Genomic DNA, 23,337 nt, shown 5'->3' with positions numbered 1-23,337 from the left:
ATAAAAACCTACCACATACCAGGGTTGGCGTAAATTCTATTTCAATTCTGAAAGTACATTGTGATGGCAGGAAGCCTAGTGGTTAAGAGCATTGGGCCGTGACCGAAAGGTTGCCGATGAAAAATCTGTCTGTGCCCTTGAGCAAGGTAGTTATCCCTAATTGCTCCTGTAGGTCGATCTGGATAAGTGTCTGCAAAAATTTCCAATGCTTTTCAATTAGGAACATGGTTTGATTTCGGAGTTGACAAATTTAAATGGAATCGACCCCAACCCTGCCACACATTATTGCTTCATTGCTGATAAAATTGTGCTTCTGAGCTATTGCTTTTCTCTAAAGATTAATTTACAGTAAGCGGCGTTCCTTCAGGAAGCAGATCAGACACCGAACTGAAACAGTTTAATAAAGCAAACATGTCATAACCAGTTTACCCAGGGATGGTACAGGGACACCAAAACTGGTCCGTGCGCACACATACCCAAATTATGCTAAGCCCTGCTTAGATTGTTAGACGATCATATATTATTAAATTAGTCCGATAGTTTCTGCAACATATTGGGTGTTTCTGGAACACACCCAGTTACTGCACTTTGTAGTTTGTTTATTGTAGCAATAAGGGTTGAGTTACGGAAACATGTTCTTGGACAAAGACCATATCTAAAACGTGTTACTTCTGCTGGTCAAACATTTTATGTTTGTTAAGAAACAACTAGCTTCAATGATGAGATCCATTGAAGTTGCCTTGAGTTCATGTCAAAGACCATCCTACCAAAGGCAAAGACCACACAGGAACAGAAACACACAGATACGGACAATGACACGTTTCAGAAATAAGTAGATGTTTATTATCAACAAAGACTCAGTCATACAGGAGAGGGGGGATTTATAAAAGAATAGGGGAGAGAGGGAGAACAGATCTGCACTCATTACTACCAAAGACAGAAATTATTACTTTGATCTATTTTTCTTTAAAAAAATGTGCCTTTACATTTTTTGTATTTCATACAAGTAACAAATTGGACAAATTCATCAAAAAAAGGTAATATTCTACAATACCATTTGACTAAAAATATGCTTGGTTTCACGAAGACAAGTTAAAAAGAGGTGGTCAAATATTGACCAATAATTGTTTTCTTTTCATACTAATAAAACCAGTTCTACTATCTAGAAAAGGTTAAAAAACTTTATTTACAAACAACAAAAAGAGGCAAAAAAAATAGAGTAGGAAAAAGTTGATCCTAATCTGAAGGCAACAGGGGCCATTGGTTATTGCAGGCTTTTCCCCAGCCCAGCACATGATTCAACTAACCATGATCTTCATTTAAACCACTATTTGAATTGGGTGTATTACTGCTCTGGAGCTAAAACCCTCAAGGAGTTGTTCACCCCTGCCCAGAGTAGAGTACTCTGCTATCCACTGATACAGGGTCAGATAGTTTTTCATCCCACCCATGAATATGGGATCAGGGGGTAGTGTAATGCTTACGGTTAGGGAAAATTTGATCCTAGATCAGTGGTTAGGGGTAGTGTAATGCTTAAGGTTAGGACTGGGCATAGCACAATTTTATCCTAGATCTGTGGTTAGCGTCTTTGGGTTTCAATGATTATTTCTGGTGACGAGGGAGAGAGGCTGGGACTGGAGCATGGCATGATGGGAGCTCATCGTTGATTGGTGGATGGAGGTGGTAGGGGCTAAGCCAGAGGCGAAGGGGATTGGTCCAGTAAGGAGCGACGGAGTCTGGTTACTGGATGAGCTCATGTGGGGAGAAAAGGGGGGATGAGAGGAAGAGGATTGAGATGAAGTGGTCTTAGTGGTGAGGGGCAGGTGTGTGTGAGTGAACAAGTGTGGGTGTGTATGAGACTGGATGTGGGTGTAAGTCTGACCGTGTGTCTCCCTGTGCGAGTGTGGGCGGGGGGGTTTGGTGGTGAGGGAGAGGGGCTGGACCTGCTCGGGATGTGTGTGCTCAGAGTGAGAGTGTGTGTGTTCAGTGTGTGTGGGTGCGGGAGCGGCAGGGGAGGCCAGAGCAGTGGTGGGCGTGGCTGGAGAGTCCAGGGAGGAGGCGGGACTAGCCTGGGACAGGTGTGTGTGTGTCAGGTGTGTGTGAGAAACACTGGGCCTCTCCTGAGTTCCATACGACACACATGACTTCTTGGGCTGTGGAGAGAAGTGCTCTGGAGAGACAAAATAAAACACTGATCAGTCATTGCTGTAAGTTTCCAGTAATGTCAAAAAATATAGTTTGGTCACTTCATGCTCTCATAATTTTCTGGTCTTGGAGTCCACTTACCCTCTGGAGCAGCAGACTGGGTGTGTGTTATTTGGCCATCTGGAGCAGTCTCTGGCCTGCCATCTCTCTTCCTCTTCTTTCTCTTCCCCTGCACACAAACAACCAATCACATCACACCCTCCATCTCAAAGCAACCAATCAAATCACTACTAAATGTTTACTATAGTACTTACGTAGTTGTCTCTAGCTGACCATCCAGGGTAGAGTTGGGAGTGTAGCTGTCTCTCTTTGCGGGCCATATCGTAGTATTTTGACTGCTCCTCACGAGATAGAGAGTGCCACTGTAGACACACACACATACACAAAGGGTTAACACATACTCCCTTCTGGAGCATAGGCCATCGACAACAGTTTTCAGTATGAACACACCCATTGTATAATCCTCCAAAGAAAGACAGTGTGCTAGCACACTTACCCTGCGTCCCAGTATCTGGTTGATGGCAGCGCTCTCCTTCAGCGTGCACTCTGCCACCACCTTGGGTCTCTGCTCCTTCATGTACAACATAAAGGCATTCAGAGGCTTCTTCACATGGGGCTTCTTCTCCTCCTCTTTCTCTCTGTCCCCCATGGATACGCCACACCTACACACACCAGACAGACAGTCAGTGAGTTAGCAAGAGGTGTTAACGTGTGTGATAGAAAGGTGTGTGTATGCGTACCCGTGACGGTTGCCGTCTCTTGGTTCCTGTTTGATCGCCGTGGAAACGATGGCAGGGTGAGGGACAGACGTCTGCAGGGACGGGACCATGTGGGGCGAGAAACGACTGGCCACCAAGCTGTCAATCACACACAGGTCCATAAAGCATAAATACCATTTGAAATGACATGATTGTATTTATTACAGCAGAGGTTCTCAAAGTGGGTCCACGCAGGTACTGCAAAGTGGGTCCGGGGCAAGAGCTCAAAATATAATGATATTTTTTTATGCATATTACTAATAACCGATGAAACAAATTTTGACCAAGGGATTCGTGTAATAAGTTGAGGGATCAATAAAAAAAAATTGTCTTCAGTTGATGTTAACAACCCTGGGCAACATGAACCAGGGAGGCTCACCGGAGGATATTGGTATCCACAGTACTCCACCAATTACCCATTATCCAACTCAATACTTCTTGTATTTAACTTAAGCTTTAATAAAAAAGGCTACGTTGTCTCTCTGCGTTATGGCAAATTGTGTAGAATTCTAGGATATTAGCTTTAATGCGGCAACAACATAAATCTCTGCCACATGACAAATTGTGTAAAATTGCAGAAAATTTGCTTGAACACTGCAACATTTTCTCACCGATGCCAAAAGGCAGGCCTTTAAAAATGTTCTTTCCCAGGGCCCGACACTTGGTTCGTCCGGCCACGCACTGCCAAAGTCACCGTAAAAATTATTCTATGCTATTTTTATCTCACTCAAGTCGTTATAAATTATGAGGGGGTCCCTGACAAATGTTCCACTTCAAAAGGGGTCTAGGCCACAAACAGTTTGAAAGCCCTTGCTTTACAGATATAAGTCCAGTCTCTATAGTACTAAGACTCCAGAGCAGTAATACATGGATGTGTGTGAGTGATTAGGTGAGCTGTACCTGGACATAGAAGAGTTCATGGCGAGAGCTGCAGGGTAGGATGGTCTAAACCCCCCCGCTGGAATACCGTACATAGACTGGCCCGGCCTGGAGACAAAGAGAGAGAGGGGAAACAGTGTCACTTGTGTTGCAATATCATTCGTTCGGCTAGAAATTGTTAGCAAAATAAACTAAACCATCATTGTATCCATCACAAGATGGTGAATGTGAGTGTGTGACTCACAGCCAGCCCAAGGGATGTGTCATGTGTCCCATGCCTCCAGGAGAGAGAGGGTAGTAGGGGGAGAGCTCTGCTGGGTGGGGTGTGCGGGGAAGACCTGGAGAGTGGAGGAGGACAGTGGAGAAAGAGCAACACACATACACACAGTTAAAGTCGGAAGTTTACATACACCTCAGCCAAATACATTTAAACTCAGTTCTCACAATTCCTGACATTTAATTCTAGTAAAAATGCCCTGTCGTAGGTTAGTTAGGATCACCACTTTATTTTAAGAATGTGAAATGTCAGAATAATAGTAGAGAGAATTATACATTTCAGCTTTTTTTTTCTTTTTTTCTTTCATCACATTCCAGTGGGTCAGAAGTTTACTTACACTCAATTAGTATGTGGTATCATTGCCTTTAAATTGTTTAACCTGTTTTGGAGACTGGTTTTTGTTCGGAATTTCAGATGACTGACGTGTCAAAGTAAACTGCCTGTTAAATCAGGCCCAGAAGCTAGAATATGCATATAGTTGGTCGCATTAGATAGAAAACCATCTGAAGTTTCTAAAACTGTTAAAATGTCTGAGTATAACAGAACTGGTATGGCATGCGAAAACCCCAGGAAAATCCACCCGGAAATAAATAAAATTGAGGTCACAGTGCATTTCAGTGCTTGCCTATGGGAATACAAATAGATAACACCCATATTGCAGTTCCTATGGCTTCCACTAGATGTCAGTCTTTAGAAGGGGTTTCAGGCTTGTTTTTTGAAAAATGAACAAGTAGTTGGAAGAACTACAAGGTGTCTCATAAGAAAAGTGGTCTTGTTGGAGCGTGAAAGAGGTGAGCGCTCTTCGTTATTTATCTACCCTATTCAACATACTATTCTCCATCTCAAATATTATCGTTTATTTTAGATAGAGTACCCGAGGATTCATTAGAAACATCGTTTGGACGAACTTTACTGGTAACTTTTTGGATTAGTTTGTATGTTGAACGAGTGGATTACTGAGATCATTGGCGCCAACTAAACAGACCTATTTGGATATAAAGGACTTTATCGAAGAAAACGACCATTCATTGTGTAGCTGGGACCCTTGGGAATGCAAACAGAGGAAGATCTTCAAAAGGTACGTGATTTATTTAACCAATATTTGTGATTTTGTGACGCCTGTGCTGGTTGAAAAAGTATTTGTGTGGGGCGCTGTCCTCAGATAATCGATGGTAAGCTTTCACAGTAAAGCCTTTTTGAAATCTGACAATGCAGTTGGATTAACAAGAAGTTAAGCTTTTAAATGATGAATGACACCTTGTATTTTCATGAATGTTTAATATTACGATTTTTGTATTTTGAATTTCGCGCTCCGCAATTTCACCGGATGTTGTCGTAGGTGTCCCGCTAGCGGTTCATGTGCCAAAAAAGGTTAACTTGGGTCAAACATTTCAGGTAGCCTTCCACAAGCTCCCCACAGGAGGACTCCTTGCTCGCACACGCTTTTTCAGTTCTGCCCACAAATTTTCTAATGGGATTGAGGTCAGGGCTTTCTGATGGCCACTCCAATACCTTGACTTTGTTGTCCTTAACCCATTTTGCCACAACTTTGGAAGTATGCTTGGGGTCATTGTCCACTTGGCAGACCCATTTGCGACCAAGCTTTAACTTCCTGACTGATGTCTTGAGATGTTGCTTCAATATATCCACATCATTTTCCTACCTCATGATGCCATCTATTTTGTGAAGTGCACCAGTCCCTCCTGCAGCAAAGCACCCCACAACATGATGCTGCCACCCCAGTGCTTCACGGTTGGTGTTCTTCGGCTTGCAAGTCTCCCACCCCCTTTTTCCTCAAAACATAACGATGGTCATTATGGCCAAACAGTTCTATTTTTGTTTCATCAGACCAGAGGACATTTCTCCAAAAAGGACATTGTCCCCATGTGCAGTTGCAAACCGTAGTCTGGCTTTTTATGGCGGTTTTGGAGCAGTGGCTTCTTCCTTGCTGAGCGGTATGTCGATATAGGACTCGTTGTACTGTGGATATAGATACTTTTGTACCCGTTTCCTCCTGCATCTTCACAAAGTCCTTTGCTGTTGTTCTGGGATTGATTTGCACTTCTCGCACCAAATTACATTCATCTCTAGGAGACAGAACGCGTCTTCTTCCTGAGCGGTATGACGGCTGCGTGGTCCCATGGTGTTTATATTTGCGTACTATTGTTTGTACAGATGAACGTGGTACCTTCAGGCATTTGGAAATTGCTCCTAAGGATGAACCAGACTTGGAGGTCTACAACTTTTCCCCTGGGGTCTTGGCTGATTTATTTTGATTTTCCCATGATGTCAAGCAAAGAGGCACTGAGTTTGAAGGTAGGCCTTGAAATACATCCCAGGTACACCTCCAATTGACTCAAATTATGTCAATTAGCCTATCAGAAACTTCTAAAGCCATGACATTATCTTGTGGAATGTTCCAAGCTGTTTAAAGGCACAGTCAACTTAGTGTATGTAAACTTCTGACACACTGGGATTGTGATACATTGAATTATAAATTAAATAATCTGTCTGTAAACAAATGTTGGAAAAATTACTTGTTCTGCACAAAGTAGATGTTCTAACCGACTTGCCAAAACTATAGTTTGTTAACAAGAAATTTGTGGAGTGGTTGAAAAACGAGTTAATGAATCCAACCTAAGTGTATGTAAACTTCCGAATTCAACTGTGTGTGTGTTTGTGTGTACACACACACACATATTTATATAATACACATCCATTGTTACAGAGAAACTAGCGAGAGGGATGAGGAGGTTCCATACCTGTGTCAGGTGAGAGGTGAGGGGGGGTCCGCGGGGGGAAGGGGTCTGGACTGTAGGACAGGAGGGGAGAGAAGGGGGGCAGGTGACCGTGCTGCACCACTGGTACCTTATTGGACTAGAGAGGAGATAGCGAGAGGGATGAGAGCAAGAGATTAGGAACAGAGGAAAGTTCATACTGTGTCTCGTCACAAGGCGTAACAGTTTCTCCCCTAGGTGGAATTTTCACTACATTGCGCATGCATATCGGGATATTTTTTATTTTATTTATAGTTTTGACAATATCGAAATATTATTTGCCTTATTTGCTTGTTCTCCATCTTTTTAAATAGGTAAATCTTTTACAGCACTTATTTACATGACTGACCAAAACTTGTTTTCTCATGACTCTCGTCCCTCTGCAGCAGACATACAGTGAGCAATATGTTTGGAACATCGAATCACAATAAATCAGTATCGTGAGAATCGCAATACATTTTGTATTGACACCTGAGTACTGTGATAATATCGTAGCGTCCGGTCCCTGGCAATTCCCAGCCCTACTGTACAATGCCTTAAAATCTACACATGAGCCTAAGGCCTAGGGTTGTTTCTGGGTAGGGCCTCTCCCAGTCTGACTATCAATGACAGGGGATCAGTTCTCCATGGCAGAGCAGGTCTATCCTCAGATACACAACACACAGGCTCATAGGCTCATACTCACTGGAATACAATCCCACTCATCTCATACACACTCACTCCACCGGTCTTAAAGACACCCCCCCCCCCCACCCCAAGGTGTGAAAGTCCTGTGTCTCCGGGCGGATTAACACTATTCAGCTTGAACATTCCAGTGTCTGTCTGCAGGGAGTTTGAGGGAGGTCAGGAGGGTGTGTGTAAGCCTGGAGAGGGTGAAGGAGGTCAGGAGTCAGGTCACCTGAGTGCTTTGTGTGTATGTGTGTGTGTGGGGGGGAGCACTCTAGGAGACAATCTAAATGGCTTATCCTAGCAGAGCAGGGTTACATACCCGGGTAAGTTTTGTAAGAAAGACCAGGTACTTAGCAATAAGCTAGCTTGAGCAACAGTTGGCCTTTTAGATGTCAGTCAGGATGTTTTAATTTTATTTAAACTTAACTAGGCAAGTCCATTAAGAACAAATTCTTATTTACAATGAGGGCCTACCTTGGCCAAACCCTCCCCTAACGACGCTGGGCCAATTGTGCTCCGACCATCGTCACTGCATGGTGGCTAGATTGTGAAGCACGCACACACAACGGCTGGGCAAGTGGGCAAAAATTATCACAATATTTTTTCGGTGTGATGGTATTTGGACGGTAATTTTATGTTTTTGAACAATACACGGTCCACATTTGCTTTATGGGTAAGTAGTGCATGACGATAAAGTGGAAACAAATACATTACTCTAAGTGATTTCAATGGCTCCCTCTTCTGAATGTTTTATACTTTTAAAATTTCAGCATTTTCATCCATTTCCTACACTCATGAGACAATTTCCACACTGCCACATAGGGCTGCACGATATGGGCAAAAATCGAGGCCTTATTTTTTACCAAATATTGCAATTGCGATTTGACTTGCGATTTAGATCAAAACACTTGGGGGAAATGTTCAAATCATGGAAATATGAAGGTAAGTAAGTATTTCACTGTTAGTCCACACCAGTTGCATCTAACTAATGATTAGCGTTAGTGTCAAAAACAATACATTTTTGCAACAACATGCTAAGACAAACTAACTGTTTGCAGACAGCTAGATACACAAACAAAGTGTAATTATAGAACGCTTGTAGATTTATATTTAGTAAAGTGGAAATCAGCATCATGGTCATCAACATCTTGTTGCATGTGCTGCATTGACCATGCAAACTGAACGCAACAATTGCGCACTCCTTGAGTGACAGGGGTGGGGGCTTGGTCTGTGTGGAAAGTGGCATGGAGAGAGAAAGGGAGAGGAGAGAGACATCTCAAGTTGCGGAGTAAACTATATTAAATGGACGCTACACACGGCGGAGTAGCGTATCACATTTAACAAACCAAACAATTTTTTTTTTTTTATATAAGGTGAAGTAAAAACCCAAACTGGTTTGTGCATCAATACCGGTATATAGTAAAATACAGTATACCACCCAGCCCTAAGACACACACACCCACCATGTGAGCGGGGGAGGTGGAGCGAGGGTCTTTTAAAGCAGAGGTTCCAGGAACATCCAGCATGGGCCACTTCATCTGTAGATACTGGAGAGAAAAAGACAGCAGAATGGGGAGAGAGAATTAAAAGATTTAAAGACTGCGTGCAAACAATTAAGCACCACACAAAAAATGTAATTTTATGGACAAACAACATATCATGAAATGGGTACAGCTGGTAGGATGTGTGAGAGGCGAGAGCGAGAAGTGAATTCCGATGACTCTCCACATGGGTCCTGGTCGGATTACTTTCTGCAGACATCTGGTGAGTGTATCAGTCAGACTCCAGCTGTACGTCTCTCTGCATGTAGGTTTATGTGTGGGAGCGCATTCGTTTAGAAAAGCAGCGGGCGCACACACACACACGGGCTCTTAACGTAGGGCACAACCGCTCAGCGGTCAGTCACCACTCCAAGGTGGTGAGACAGGAAGGAAGGAGGGATAAGATATAGGGCTAAAAATGGACATGGCAATATAGAGGAGTAGAAAAGGGGAGAGCATCGGGGAATGTGTGTCAGGGTTGTGGTACAATGTTCACAGCAGACCAACATGCTACGCCGAGTCGCTGACTTTCAGTTGAGGGAGAAAAACATGAGCACACACACACGTCATGAATAAGGGTCCCATTGTGTGGCAGGTCAAATAAAACTCAAATAATGAGGACCACAAGAACATAATAAGTGTTTGCCTGTGCAGGGAGTGTGTTTTTCTGCACAAGGAGAAAGTGTAGGCCCTGTGTGTGAGAGAGAGAGAGGGAGAGTGGGGCTGAGCACACACACACACCAGCCTCCAGTACACACACACACATACCCCCATTCCAAGGCCCCAGGAAGTTCTGGCTGTGAGTTCTAAATGAAACCAGCTGTTAGAAATACCATACTGATGAAGCCTACACAACTCTGCCTCTCCCTCCCTCTCTTTATCCCTAAACAAAATCGGTAGTTTGCTGTACAATCATGATGTTGCTGCATGGCTGGAGGCTAGTTACTGCTTCTTACAAAACACCAAGATAGAAACCACACACACCAACACCCCCTTCCCTCCACTTAGGTTTGTGAATGCTATTCACCATAAATGAAAAAGGTGCGTAAACAGCACACGGCTTGACATACAGGAGTGCCCGCCAGCCCGGGGAGGTTTTGGAAACCTTCCGGGCCAGTCAATCATCCATGTCCACAGGGCTCTAGACAAACTTTTCCCCACTGGTGCAACAAATGTTTTCAGTTGATGGCACCAGCAACTGATTTGGTCGCACCAATTTGACCGCTCTCATAATGTACTGCATTCCATACAGAACCAGACTAATAATGACTAGCTATCTTTTAAATTAGCATGCCATTCTGTGCTTACACTAAACCAAAATATAAAACGCAACATGTAAAGTGTTGGTCCCATGTTTCATGAGCTGAAATAAAAGATTGCAGAAATTGTCCATACACAAAGAGCTTACTTCTCTCAAATGCTGTGCACAAATTTGTTTACATCCCTGTTAGTGAGTTTCTCCTTTGCCAAGATAATCCATCCACCTGAAAGGTGTGGCATATTAAGAAGCTGATTAACCACCATGATCAGTACACAGGTGCACCTTGTGCTGGGGACAATAAAAGGCAACTAAAATGTGCAGTTGTGTCCCACAACCCAATACCCAATGCCAAAGATGCCTCAAGTTGAGGGAGGGTGCAATGGGCATGCTGACTGCAGCAATGTCCACCAAAGCTGTTGCCAGAGAATTTAATGTTAATTTATCTACCATAAGCCGCCTCTAACATCGTTTTAGAGAATTTGGCAAAACGGAAACTATGGGATTACACAACAGAAGAATTTCTGCACAAACGGTCAGAAACCGTCTCAGTGAAGCTCATCTGCGTGCTCGTCATCCTCACCAGGGTCTTGACCTGACTGCAGTTCCGCGTCATGTCCGACCTCAGTGGGGAAATGCTCACTTCGACAGCCACTGGCATGCGGGAGATGTGTGAATCCCGGTTTCAACTATACCGGGCAGAGGGCATGCAGCATGTACAGCACCGTGTGGGCGAGCAGTTGCTGATGTCAACGTTGTGAACAGTGCCGTATGGTAGCGCTGAGGTTATGGGTAGGCATAAGCTACAGAAAACAAATTGCATTTTATCTATGGCAATTAGAATGCTCAGAGATACCGTGACGATATCCTGGGGCCCATTGTCGTGTCATTCATCCACAGCCATCACCTCATGTTTCAGCATGATAATGCACGGCCCCACGTCACAAGGATCAGTACACAATTCCTGGAAGCTGAAAATGTCCCAGTTCTTCCATGGCCATACTCACCAGACATGTCACTCATTGAGCATGTTTGGGATACTCTGTGTCGACATGTACGACAGCACGTTCCAGTTCCCGTCAATATCTAGCAAATTCGCACAGGCATTGAAGAGGAGTGGGACTACATTCAACAGCATGATCAATTCGCACAGGCATTGAAGAGGAGTGGGTCTACATTCAACAGCCTGATCAACTCTATGCAAAGGAGATGTCGCACTACGAGACAAATGGTGTTTTTCTGATACCTTAAGTAGGGGCGTGTATCTGTGAACAACAGATGCATATCTGTATTCCCAGTCATGGACAATCCATAGATTAGGGCGTAATAAATGTATTTAACCTCTCTAGGGTACGTGAGACGGCAGCGTCCCACCTCTTCAACAGCCAGTGAAACTGCAGGGCGCCAAATTCAAAACAACAGAAATCACATAATTAAAATTCCTCAAACATACATGTATTTTACACCATTTTAAAAGATACACTTGTTGTAAATCCAGCCAGTGTCCGATTTCAAAGAAACCAAACGATTATGTTAGGTGAGTGCCTATTCACAGAATAACACAGGCATTTTTCCAGCCAAAGAGCAGAAAGAGATACATTTAATCACTAACCTTTGATGATCTTCATCAGATGACACTCATAGGACTTCATGCTACACAATACATGTATGTTTTGTTCGGTAAAGTTCATATTTATATCCAAAAATCTGAGTTTACATTGGCGCCTTACGTTCAGAAGTCACAAAACATCCTTTGATTTTGCAGAGAGCCACATCAATTTACAGGAATACTCATAATAAACATTGCTAAAAGATACAACTGTTATGCATGGACTTTTAGATGCACTTCTCCTTAATGCAACCGCTGTGTCAGATTTCAAAAAAGCTTTACGAAAAAAGCAAACCATGCAATAACCCGAGTCGGCGCTCAGAGCCCAACCAAGACACAAATATAGTCGCCATATTATACAGTCAACAGAAGTCAGAAGTAGCAATATAAACATCCACTTACCTTTGATGATCTTCATCAGAATGTACTCCCAGGAATCCCAGTTCCACAATAAATGTTAGTTTTGTTCGATAATGTCCATCATTTATGTCCAAATTCCTCCTTGTTCTAGCTTTCAGTACTTTCCAAACTCACGAAACGCAGGCAGGTCCAGCGGAAAGTACGGACGAAAAGTTTAAAAAGTGATATTACAGTCCGTAAAAACATGACAAACGAAGTATTGAATAAATCTTTAGGTTTTTTAACATAATTTTTCAATAATGTTCCAACGGGAGTATTCCTGTGTCTTCAGAATTGCGATGGAACAGAGCTCGCTCTCACGTGAACGCGCATGGTATGGCAGACCTGACTCATACCTCTCTCCTTCGGCCCCACTAAACAGTAAAGGCATCAGACAAGGTTATAACGACTGTTGACATCTAGTGGAAGCCGTAGGAAGTGCAACATCACCAATATCCCACTGCATCTTCAATAGGAGCTGAGTTGAAAATCGCCCAACCTCAGATTTCTCACTTCCTGGTTGGATTTTTTCTCAGGTTTTTGCCTGCCTGATGAGTTCTGTTATACTTACAGACATCATTCAAACAGTTTTATAAACTTCAGTGTTTTCTGTCCAAATCCACTAATAATATGCATATTCTAACTTTTATGGCTTTGTAGCAGGCCGTTTACTCTGGGCATGCTTTTCATCCGGACGTGAAAATACTGCCCCCTACCCCAAAGATAAATCGACTGATTACCTTATATGAACTCTAAATCAGTAAAATCTTTGAAATTGTTCCATGTTCCATTTATATTTTTGTTCGGTGTACATAGGGCAGCAGCCTCTAAGGTGCATGGTAGAATAACCGGGTGGTAGCCGGCTAGTGACAGTGACCAAAGTTCAGGGCAGGTTACCGGCTAGTGGTGACTAGACTATTTAACAGTCTACTTGACAGTTCTTCAGTCTCTCTCCCAGCTTTGATGCACCTGTACTGACCTCGCCTTCTGGATGGTTGCGGGGTGAACAGGCTGTGGCTCGGTTGGCTGATGTCCTTGATGATTTTCTTGGGCTTCCTCTGACACCGGATGTTATTTATGTCCTGGAGGGCAGGAGGTGTGGCCCCAGTGATGCGTTGGGCAGATCGCACCACCTTCTGGAGCTCTGACACAGCCCGACAGGATGTGAAGGTAGTGAGGGTCTTTTGCCTCCTTAGGTTGAAGAGGAGCTGTTGCGCCTTCACCACACTATCTGTGTGGGTGGACCATTTCAGATTGTAGATTTTCAACCTGAAGTTTTTCCTGTCGATGTGGATGGGGGCAGTTTCCCTCTGCTGTCTCATGAAGTCTTCAATCAGCTCCTTCATTTTGTTGATGTTGAAGCATTCAGACCCTTTTCCCAGTTCTTTGATGAAGGACCTTTGGCAGTGACTACAGCCTCCGGTCTTCTTGAGTATGACTAGGGTTGCACATTTTGGGGATATTCAGAGGTGGAAACTTTCCATGGAAATAACTGGGAATTAATATTAATACCATTTAAATGTAGATGTTATTTTTGCATTGGATATATTTACCATATCATATGGAGACAGAAACAAACCTTTTACCTTATCATAAGTAGCCAATTGCAAATTATTAAATCCTTCAAAAATAAATAAAACAATTTAGTTACGAATTGACCTTAAATTTAATTAGTTGGCTCTTCACATGGGATGATTTCACAGAAAAACAGAAGGGAATATTGAATGACGCCCAATGACCTATCACATCTCCCAAAAATGTTTTTCAACATACATCTTTAAAATGATAGTCTAGAAACCAAAGCTTTGGTTGTCTTCCTCTCAGGCTTCCATGTCTTCTCCCTGGACCTCCTCAATGTCCACCAGACTCTGGGGCCTCCTCTTCACTGTCACTTTCCAACCTTGAGGATGGCTCGTTGTCAGGCTCAAAAAGCCTCAAATATGCCCGGATGGCCACCAATTTTCAACGCTTGTATTGGTCAGCCTGTTGCGTGCTTTGGTGTGTGTTCCTAAACAAGGACCAGTTGCGCTCTGAGGCGGCTGATGTTGGTGGGATTTGGAGGATGGAGGCAAGAGGGGATAGAGCCTCAGATCCACAAAGTCCCTTCCACCAGGTGGCTGATGCAATATTGCAGTCGTGCCAACATACCTCATCTCCATCCCAAAGCCCTTGCTTGGAATTGTATTTCGTCAGACCGCCAAGGTGGCGAGATACGGTAGTGATGACACCATAGGCCTTGTTGATCTCTGCACCAGACAAGATGCTCTTGCCAGCATACTTGGGGTCTAACATGTACGCTGCGGTGTGTATGGGCTTCAGGCAGAAGTCTTCACACGTTGATGTATTTCAGAACGGCAGTTTCCTCTGCTTGGAGCAACAGTGAAGTGGGCAGGGCTGTACGGATTTCTTCCCTTACATCTGCAAGCAGAGTGAACATCAGACAGGATGGCATTGTCTCCCTCAATCCATGCAAAGGCTACCGCAATAAGTTTCAGGCTGCTTACCACTCAACCAAAATACATCATCCAGGAGAAACCACTTGATGGGGCTTTCCATATCGGCAGTGATATGGCCATTTCTTGGAGACTCCTTCCCCCCAAGGAGACTGTCAAACACGATGACAACACCACCCCTATGGGTGTTGCTTTCATGTGCTCTTATTCTTCTCACCTTGCTCGGTGAGATAGATTGCTGCTATGACTTGATGACCCCAAGTACCTAACCATTTCCTTGGCTCTCTTGTAGAGTGTATCCATTGTTTTCAGTGCCATGATGTCCTTGAGGAGCAGATTCAATGCATGAGCAGCACAGCCAATGGGTGTGATGTGAGGGTAGGAATCCTCCACTTTAGACCAAGAAGCCTTCATGTTTGCAGCATTGTCTGTCACCAGTGCAAATACCTTCTGGGGTCCAAGGTCATTGATAACTGCCTTCAGCTCATCTGCAATGTAGAGACCGGTGTGTCTGTGCTCTTGTAGAATACTGGTTGAGGGATGTAGTTAATTATTCCTTGCCAATGAACATTCGACCACCCATCAGAGATGACTGCAATAAAGTCTTCTTTCTCTATGATTTGCTTGACCTTCACTTGAACTCTGTTGAACTCTGCATCCAGCAAATGAGTAGATAAAGCATGTCTGGTTGGAGGGGTGTATGCTGGGCGAAGAACATTCAGAAATCTCTTCCAATACACATTGCCTGTGAGCATCAGAGGGGAACCAGTTGCATACACAGCTCGAGCAAGACATTCATCAGCATTTCTCTGACTACGTTCCTCCCTTGAGTCAAAAAAAACTTCTGATTCCAGGAGGACCATGAGCTTTTGCTATCGATAAGGTGTCTAATTCATCATTTTCACCTCAAATAGAAGTAGAGGGACTTTTGTCAGAGGTTGCTTGTTGTGAGCGCTGAGGGAACTTTATGCACTTGGCCAGATGATTCTGCATCTTTGTTGCATTCTTCACATATGATTTGGCACAGTATTTGCAAATGTACACAGCTTTTCCTTCTACATTAGCTGCACTGAAATGTTTCCACACATCAGATAGTGCCCGCAGCATTTTCCTGTAAAGATTAGAACAAAATGAGTTTAAAAAAAAATACAATTCCATGTACAGATAAATAGTTAGGCAGTTAGACTAAACAACTCCTTTGAAAGATAACTGTTTTAAAATGAAACATATATGGAAACAGGTGAATTAACACTCAAATAGCAGGCTCGAGCAAGATAAAACCCACATGGTAGCAAAAACTAACCAACAGAAACTGTTAAGTTATAAATTATTTAAACACTTTGCTGTAGGCTACTATTAACTAGTTAACAAAAAATCATGTAATATAAAATATTCACCCTACACAGTATTGTAAACAAAACTTACCAGAAAGCATGTAGTCCTTGGCTCAGACAGTGTAGTAGTGTGGGCTCAATAGCATCTCATTAGTGTGCAAGATCTTGAGAAATCAGCTATACATTTGATGGAAGAGTGCACAGCACATGCGATGGAAGAATGCACTGTGCATACAGAGGGTTGCAATTCCATTGCACAGCTATTTTCAAGTCTCTCCAGAGATTTTTGGACGAGTTCAAGTCCGGCTCTGGCTGGGCCACACAAGGACATTTGGGGCGACCGGTAGCCTAGTGGTAGCCTAGAGCGTTGGGCCAGTAACCGAAAGGTTGCTAGCTCGAATCACCGAGCTGACATGGTAAGAAAATCTATCATTCTGTCCCTGAACAAGGCAGTTAACCCACTGTTCCTAGGCTGTCATTGTAAATACAAATTTGTTCTTAACTGACTTGCCTAGTTAATTGAAGGTTAAATAAAAGCATTATTTTATTTTTTTCTAAAATTGGGATAGTTTAACCAAAATATGCCACAAGACCTTGTATCTTATGTGTATCCCACAAAAAAAGGTTCACTGTTATAAGCAATTACAGCCTCAAGTCTTCTTGGGTATGACGCTACAAGCTTGGCACACCTATCTATATATATATATATTTGGGGGGTTTCTCCCATTCTTCTCTTCAGATCCTGGATGGGGAGCAAAGCTGCACAGCTATTTTCAGGTCTCTCCAGAGATGTTCAAACGGGTTCAGGTCTGGGCTCTGGCTGAACAAGGACATTAAAAGACTTGTCCCGAAGCAACTCCTGTATTCTCTTGGCTGTGTGCTTAGGGTCGTTGTCCCGTTGGAAGGTGAACCTTTGCCCCAGACTGAGGCCCTGAGCAGGTTTTCATCAAGGATCTCTGTACTTTGCACCGTTCATCTATCCCTCAATCCTGACTATCCCTCAATCCTCCCAGTCCCTGCCACTGAAAAATATCCCCACAGCATGATGCTACCACCACGCATCACCATAGGGATGGTATTGGCCAGGTGAAGAGCGGTGGCTGGTTTCCTCCAGACATGAAGCTTGGCATTCAGGCCAAACAGTCCAATCTTGGTTTCATCAGACCAGAGAATCTTGTTTCTCATAGACAGAGTCCTTTAGGTGCCTTTTGGCAAACTCCAAGCAGGATGTCATGTGCATTTTACTGAAGAGTGGCTTCCGTTTGGCCACTACCATAAAATGCCTGATTAGTGGAGTGCTGCAGAAATACGTGTCCTTCTGGAAGGTGCTTCCATCTCCACAGAGGAACTCTGGAGCTCTGTCAGAGTGATCTTCGGGTTCTTGGTCACCTCCCTGACCAAGGCCCTTCTCCACCGATTGCCCAGGCAGCCAGCTCTAGCAAGAGTCTTGGTGGTTGCAAACTTCTTCAATTTAAGAATGATGGAGGCCACTGTGTTCTTGGGGACCTTCAATGCTGACATTTTTTGGTACCCATCCCCATATCTTTGTCTCGACGCAATCTTGTCTCGGAGCTCTACGGACAATTCCTTTGACCTCATTGCTTGGTTTTTACTCTGACTTGCACTGTCAAATGTGGGACCTTTTATAGACAGTTCTGTGCTTTTCCAAATAATGTCCAATCAACTGAATTTACCACAGGTGGAATCCAATCAAGTTGTAGAAACATCAAGGATGAAACAGGATGCACCTGAGCTCAATTGAGTCTCATAGCAAAATGTCTGAACACTTAAAGTAAATACAGTATTTTTTTATACATTTGCAAGCATTTCTTAAAACCTTTTTTCGCTTTGTTATTATGGTGTATTGTTTGTAGATTGATAAGGGGGGGAAATGATTTTATCAATTTTAGAATAAGGCGGAAAGTTAACAAAATGTGGTGAAAGTGTCTGAATACTTCCCGAAGGCACAGTATTGTAAATAAGATATTTCATTTAATAGATTTGCAAACATTTCAGAAAATATATGCATTTCATTATGGAATATTGTGTGTAGATGGGTGAGAATTATTTTTTTATTGAGCCTATAACAACAATTTTGAACAAGCCAAGGGGCATGAATACTTTGAAGACATGGTATAAAACAGGAAAATCTATTTTTTTACTGCACTGGGCCTTTCATTGTAGGCTTTATTAAGAAGGATATCCAGGTGCCCTCCAAACCATGTGCTTATGATCATATAGTTAGACTAACACAACTGTTGTAGTTTTTGGTTCTTCGACAAATATTTGCCCGTCGTAAATACATTTTTCAAAAAACTTGCATATGTTCTAATACCTTCAAATATTATTTGGTTTTCTGAGACCTGTATTTGAATATCAAATTGTTGCCTTTTAGTTGAAACACTATACAAACCATCTTTGACTACCTTGAGTATTTGATAAGTTGGCATTTTCAAATAAACGACTATAATAAAAACTATTTTCTGCCCAGGTCTGTGGAGAACACAAAAGTCAACTTCATGTCAGCCTTGCAGACTTTGTGCAACTGACCTCATTGTCCCATGTGAGTTCACTCTTCAGATGGTTGGTCTCTCTCGCTCTGTGTGTGTGTGTGTAAAGGTTGCAGTGTGTGTTTATGTAAAGTGTGAGGCCCTCTGGCTTGTGTTTACTCCACATTGTCTCACTGGACTTAAAATACCAGGAGAGAAGGCTGTCGACAGCACACACACCATTCACAAAGAGAGAGTGAGGTAGCGAGACGTGTTAGAACAGTGTCAGTAATCTCTCCCCACATCCCCTCCACAAATTCACTAATGCTTAGGGGTGACTGACAACCAAGTGTGTGTGTGTTGAAAGCCCACCAAGTGAGTCAAATCAGCAACCTAAGGCTGAATCCATCCCCAACACTCCTGTCTAACTCCAACTCAAAAGTGTGTGTTAAAAGAGGAAAGGGGCCAGAGCAACTCTCCCTGGGGTTACAGTATCCGTGGGGGGGTCCACCTATAATCAATCCCCGATCACGGAACGCTACACGCTTCACTTCCAGTCCTGATCTAGAGTGCACCTGATTTCACCCTTACTGTTTTGTATACCCCTAGAGTTTTTGTTCCATATTTTGGTGAGGGTAGATGCTGGACAGCACACATGGTGGTGTGCTACGATTCAGCTATTGTACAGTTTACATTAGCATGTAGATCTTCACTCAGACAGAGAGGCGTGCATCTCTTACACACATGCCATCTAATGAGGAGGAGGGAGCATTAACCACGGTGCTGACTAAAGTCAACACAACCTCCACTGTGTGTGCGTGTGGTAATGATCTCCTGTGGAGAGCAACATTAGGTCAATTGAGCTTCTCCACCGCCTCCTCCTCGTGACAACAATAGCTCATTAATACCTGGGGAGGGGAATGTAGAGGCAGACAGGGTATGCGAGTGGGGGGGGGGGTAAACGTACATGGAGAAAGAGCAACTACTGCCAGTTGTGTCGTAGGGAATATTTTTCACATCTGAGTTAAAAAGCTAACATTATGATCTAAGATTTTATGTCTTATTAGACAAACAGAAAGGACTTGGTGGATAAACACAAATAGGTCCTCGGCCCCAGTATACAGAAAGCAAACAAAAAACAATGTTAACTACAACTAACATAGGTACGCATGGATGGTGATGACAGAAATACTGTAGCATCTATACATGTGTCTCTCTCTCACACGTGCACACATTCCTGCATCAGCGTTTTAGCAGGACGGTGTTGAGGCATGCCTGCTGCCGGAACGCTAGTGTGTTATCATAACACACCATGAATCGCTACGAGACACATTACACTGCTCAGAGTCAGAGCACACAGAACTCACCGTTCACTGTCCCTTATGACACACACCAGACATCACACTGGATACACCGCCACACCACACAGAAAGCTATGTTAGTCTAGCAGCCTTACTTGCAAAAATATGAACTCAAGATTGAGAGTGTTTAAGGCATGTTCGTGCATGTGTGACTGACTCACCGTCCTGGCGCCGGGTGAGAGGGCTCCGGGAGAGAGGTAGGGGTTGCCAAGGTTCCCCAGGTGACTCAGGTTGGCTAGGTTACCCAGGTCAGGGATCATCAGTAAGGGATAGCCAGCATATGGAGATGCCTTGAACAACCCACTGTCGTGTTGCTGTCTCAGAGCTGGAAAAGACACACACACACAGTTAACTTTAGCAATTGCTGATCCACTCCCTCTGAGCTGGGGATAGACTGGGGTCAACAGTGCTCATTGAATTGAGAGAGAGGAGGGGGGCGGGGGGATAGGAAGAGGGAGAAAGGAGGGTTTTGGTTGTTTCTTATAAGGGGTGTAAAATGACCTCATTTCAACAAAGCTCATTTCAATGAATGGGGAGATAGAGGGAGACTGGGAGGTAGAAAGAGATAGGAAAGATAATCCATAGGAGAACGAGAGAACGGGGTGCACTCATAAAGCATCAGTGAGAGCTACAGTTATAGTTTTACTGTTAGTTTGTAAAGTTTTAGTTACCTTCTGCAAAGAACTCTCTCTGCCTGACATAGCTCTCCCAATCTGGTCTGTGCTGCTGGGGACGTCTGTGACTGCCTGCCTGCTGACAAACACACAAACATTGTTTGTAAAACATAAATTAGATTGGTAGCTAAAAGACAACGGTTAGTACTGTACTGCAGTGGTTTATAGAGTGATTCAATCTTCCGTCACATTAACATTAGCTAAGTAGACAAACTAGTTACCTCGGAGTCAGACGAACTGCTGTTGTTCTCCGTCTCGTTGACCAGCGAGGACTTGACATCGTCCAGGTCCCGCTCAGAGGACACATTCTCGGCTGTTTTTTCCTCCTGCTCCCCCTCGTCTTTAAACGAAATTAACTCGTCGTTTGCCCCCAAATCATCCCCCCCTCCTCCGTCCAGCTGCGGCATCTTGGATTTCGAAACAGTGTGGTCTTGCTGTGGAAGTACTGTTTTAGCTAGCTAGCTAACAGTTAACTTACTCCGTTCGGAAAATATCCAGAGTTCCAAAAACCCTCTCTCAAAACACGTAACTACCTAGCTAGCACACGGTATTATTTGTATTTCCACGCTTTCCAATGGTAGTAACGATATAACTCATAAACAAGAGAATAGTTATTGAAAAACCCGCAAAAATAAGCATTCAACGACTGTTCATTTTTGTTAGCTACAGTAGCTAAGCTAACTACAGTAGCTATTTAGGTAGCTGATTTCTTGACTTGTCCTCCTCGTTCCTTGTTGCGTCTTCTGGGATAGAAAAACAAGTTACAAAACACACCGACGAAACCAAAAAGTTAAATCCATGAATATTTGTATACGGGTGTAAAAAAAATATATAGCTAGGTATCTCCTCCAACTGAAAGGGAAAACGACAACAATGAAAAGTTGTGCGTCGAAGTTTGCTGAAACACGCACGCACAAAAAACTTTATCCTGTTTCCCCCCCGAGTAAAATCCATCCGAAGCGAAGTCAGCTCACCAGCCCTACTTTCTTGCTTATTTCGCCGTCCATTATCGTTCAAACTGAGAAAATGTAATTATTGTGAGTTCGAGAAGATGTTACTCGCTGGCTGTCTATGTTCTGTTTTGGTGTGTCTGTGTTGGCGTGGGAAAGAAGAAAAGTCGCTTGGTGTTTCTGAAGTGGAGTGGAAGGAAGAGCTAGGCCGCCGCCGGGAGACTGGGGGAGGGGGTGATGAGACAAGAGGGAGGGGGGAAGGGAGGAAGAGGGAAAGAGGGGGAGGAAGGTAGACAGGGGGAGGAGGGAAGGAGGAGACAGGGAGGGGGGAAGATGTTTGGGCGGAGAAATGCCAGTCCAGCCATCAATCATGTGTAGAACCTGATCTTTCCCAGTTGATTTCTTTAAAATGAAAAAAAATCTTAGTCAGTGTGAAAGTTCTGGCAATACGTGTACATTTTTTGTATATCTTTGCCATGTCTGCATTAGTCTGGATTGCACACTGAATATCGCTGTTTTTTTTCACTACACTGAATTAGATTGGATTTGCAATGGCTATGTACATATTCATGGTGTGAAGTGAAGAATGTACTATGATGATAATGCGCATGCACCCATCCCGATCATAATCCCACCACACACCAATGAGTTAATGAGACAACCCAGGTAGCAAAATTATATTGAAAGACCTCTAAAAGGCACATTTTCCAGTCATTGATGTTAGGTCCATTTTAGGTTCTGAATGAAAGGTGAAAATGTTTTTTCCGACGTCGAAAATACATATTTTCTGCATGTTGAAAATATGTATTTTCTGGGCGTTGAAATCAGGTTCATTTTCGTTTCTGAATGAAAGTTGAAAATAAATATTTGTCGGAAGTTGAAAATACCTCTTTTCCAGATGTCGAACTCAGGTTCATTTTCGGTTATGAATGGACGTTTTTTTGTCATGGCTAAATCTCTACTGCACATTCAATCTCACTGAAGTAAGAATTATATCACAATAATGATTTTTAAATACATTTCATATTGGAAAAAGGAACCAATTGAAGATTGCAACATATAATATTTATTATTGATCCTATCTGTCACATGTACTTATGTTAGCTTTTTTCAAAATCTTTAAAGGGAGCCTAAACAGTTACAGTAACTTACCCTTCTAGATAACTTGTAACAGTCTAACAAGGTCTTGAAGTCGCCTAGGCTAGATAGGGCTAGTCAACTTCAACTTCTTTTTAGATAGGGCTAGTCAACTTCTCAATTAGCTTCAGCCAGCTGGTGTGCGAACAAAATTGACCGTGGGCATTATGATTGCGTGCAGCTGCGCTCCGAATTGACGATTACTTGGGTGATGCCAACTATGGGTACGTGGGCAGGTTTGAAATAAACTCAACCCAAAGAAAACTGTTAGAGTACCCTTCATTCCGTGACATAGATTTTTTCCTATCAGCTCGCAAATCTCAGTTTTGGAGGAGACTGACTTTAATGACAAACATTATCCTATTTACACTGTATAGTTTATTTTGACACTAGAATGAATGTTTTTTATTCATATCAATGCCACATAGGCCATTGTCAAACGGAGACATTACTTTTTAGGTGAAGCCGCTTTTTAAAACTGTCAGTAATGATGTTCAAAGTAGTCAAATCTACATAATAAACCAACAGACCGCTTCAGCTACAATAACATTCTCAGTAACGGTAACA

General features: G+C 43.1%; 1 protein-coding gene across 2 annotated transcripts; it reads right to left on the bottom strand.

The window, feature by feature from the left end:
- Positions 1-820: 820 nt before the first annotated feature.
- Positions 821-21,879, bottom strand: LOC139552142 (transcription factor 7-like 1-B). Of its 2 annotated transcripts, none has more exons than XM_071363573.1 (12): positions 20,905-21,879; positions 20,681-20,762; positions 20,171-20,334; positions 9,029-9,112; positions 6,882-6,996; positions 4,087-4,180; positions 3,864-3,950; positions 2,946-3,062; positions 2,702-2,867; positions 2,460-2,567; positions 2,287-2,374; positions 821-2,170 (listed from the first exon to the last, which is right to left on the bottom strand). In XM_071363573.1, exons 1-12 carry the CDS (start codon positions 21,088-21,090, stop codon positions 1,596-1,598), a joined length of 1,866 nt encoding a protein of 621 aa, XP_071219674.1. In that variant the 5' UTR covers positions 21,091-21,879; the 3' UTR covers positions 821-1,595. The 2 variants fall into 2 exon arrangements, with proteins under 2 accessions (XP_071219674.1, XP_071219675.1); XM_071363574.1 differs by having other exon boundaries at positions 20,681-20,759.
- Between the last annotated feature and the right edge of the window lie 1,458 nt (positions 21,880-23,337).

The sequence above is a fragment of the Salvelinus alpinus genome, chromosome 24 (genome assembly GCF_045679555.1).
Source record: "Salvelinus alpinus chromosome 24, SLU_Salpinus.1, whole genome shotgun sequence".
Lineage (NCBI taxonomy): Eukaryota > Metazoa > Chordata > Actinopteri > Salmoniformes > Salmonidae > Salvelinus > Salvelinus alpinus.
The sequence above is the reverse complement of the archived record's forward strand: the minus strand, read 5'-3'. Positions and strand labels throughout refer to the sequence as shown.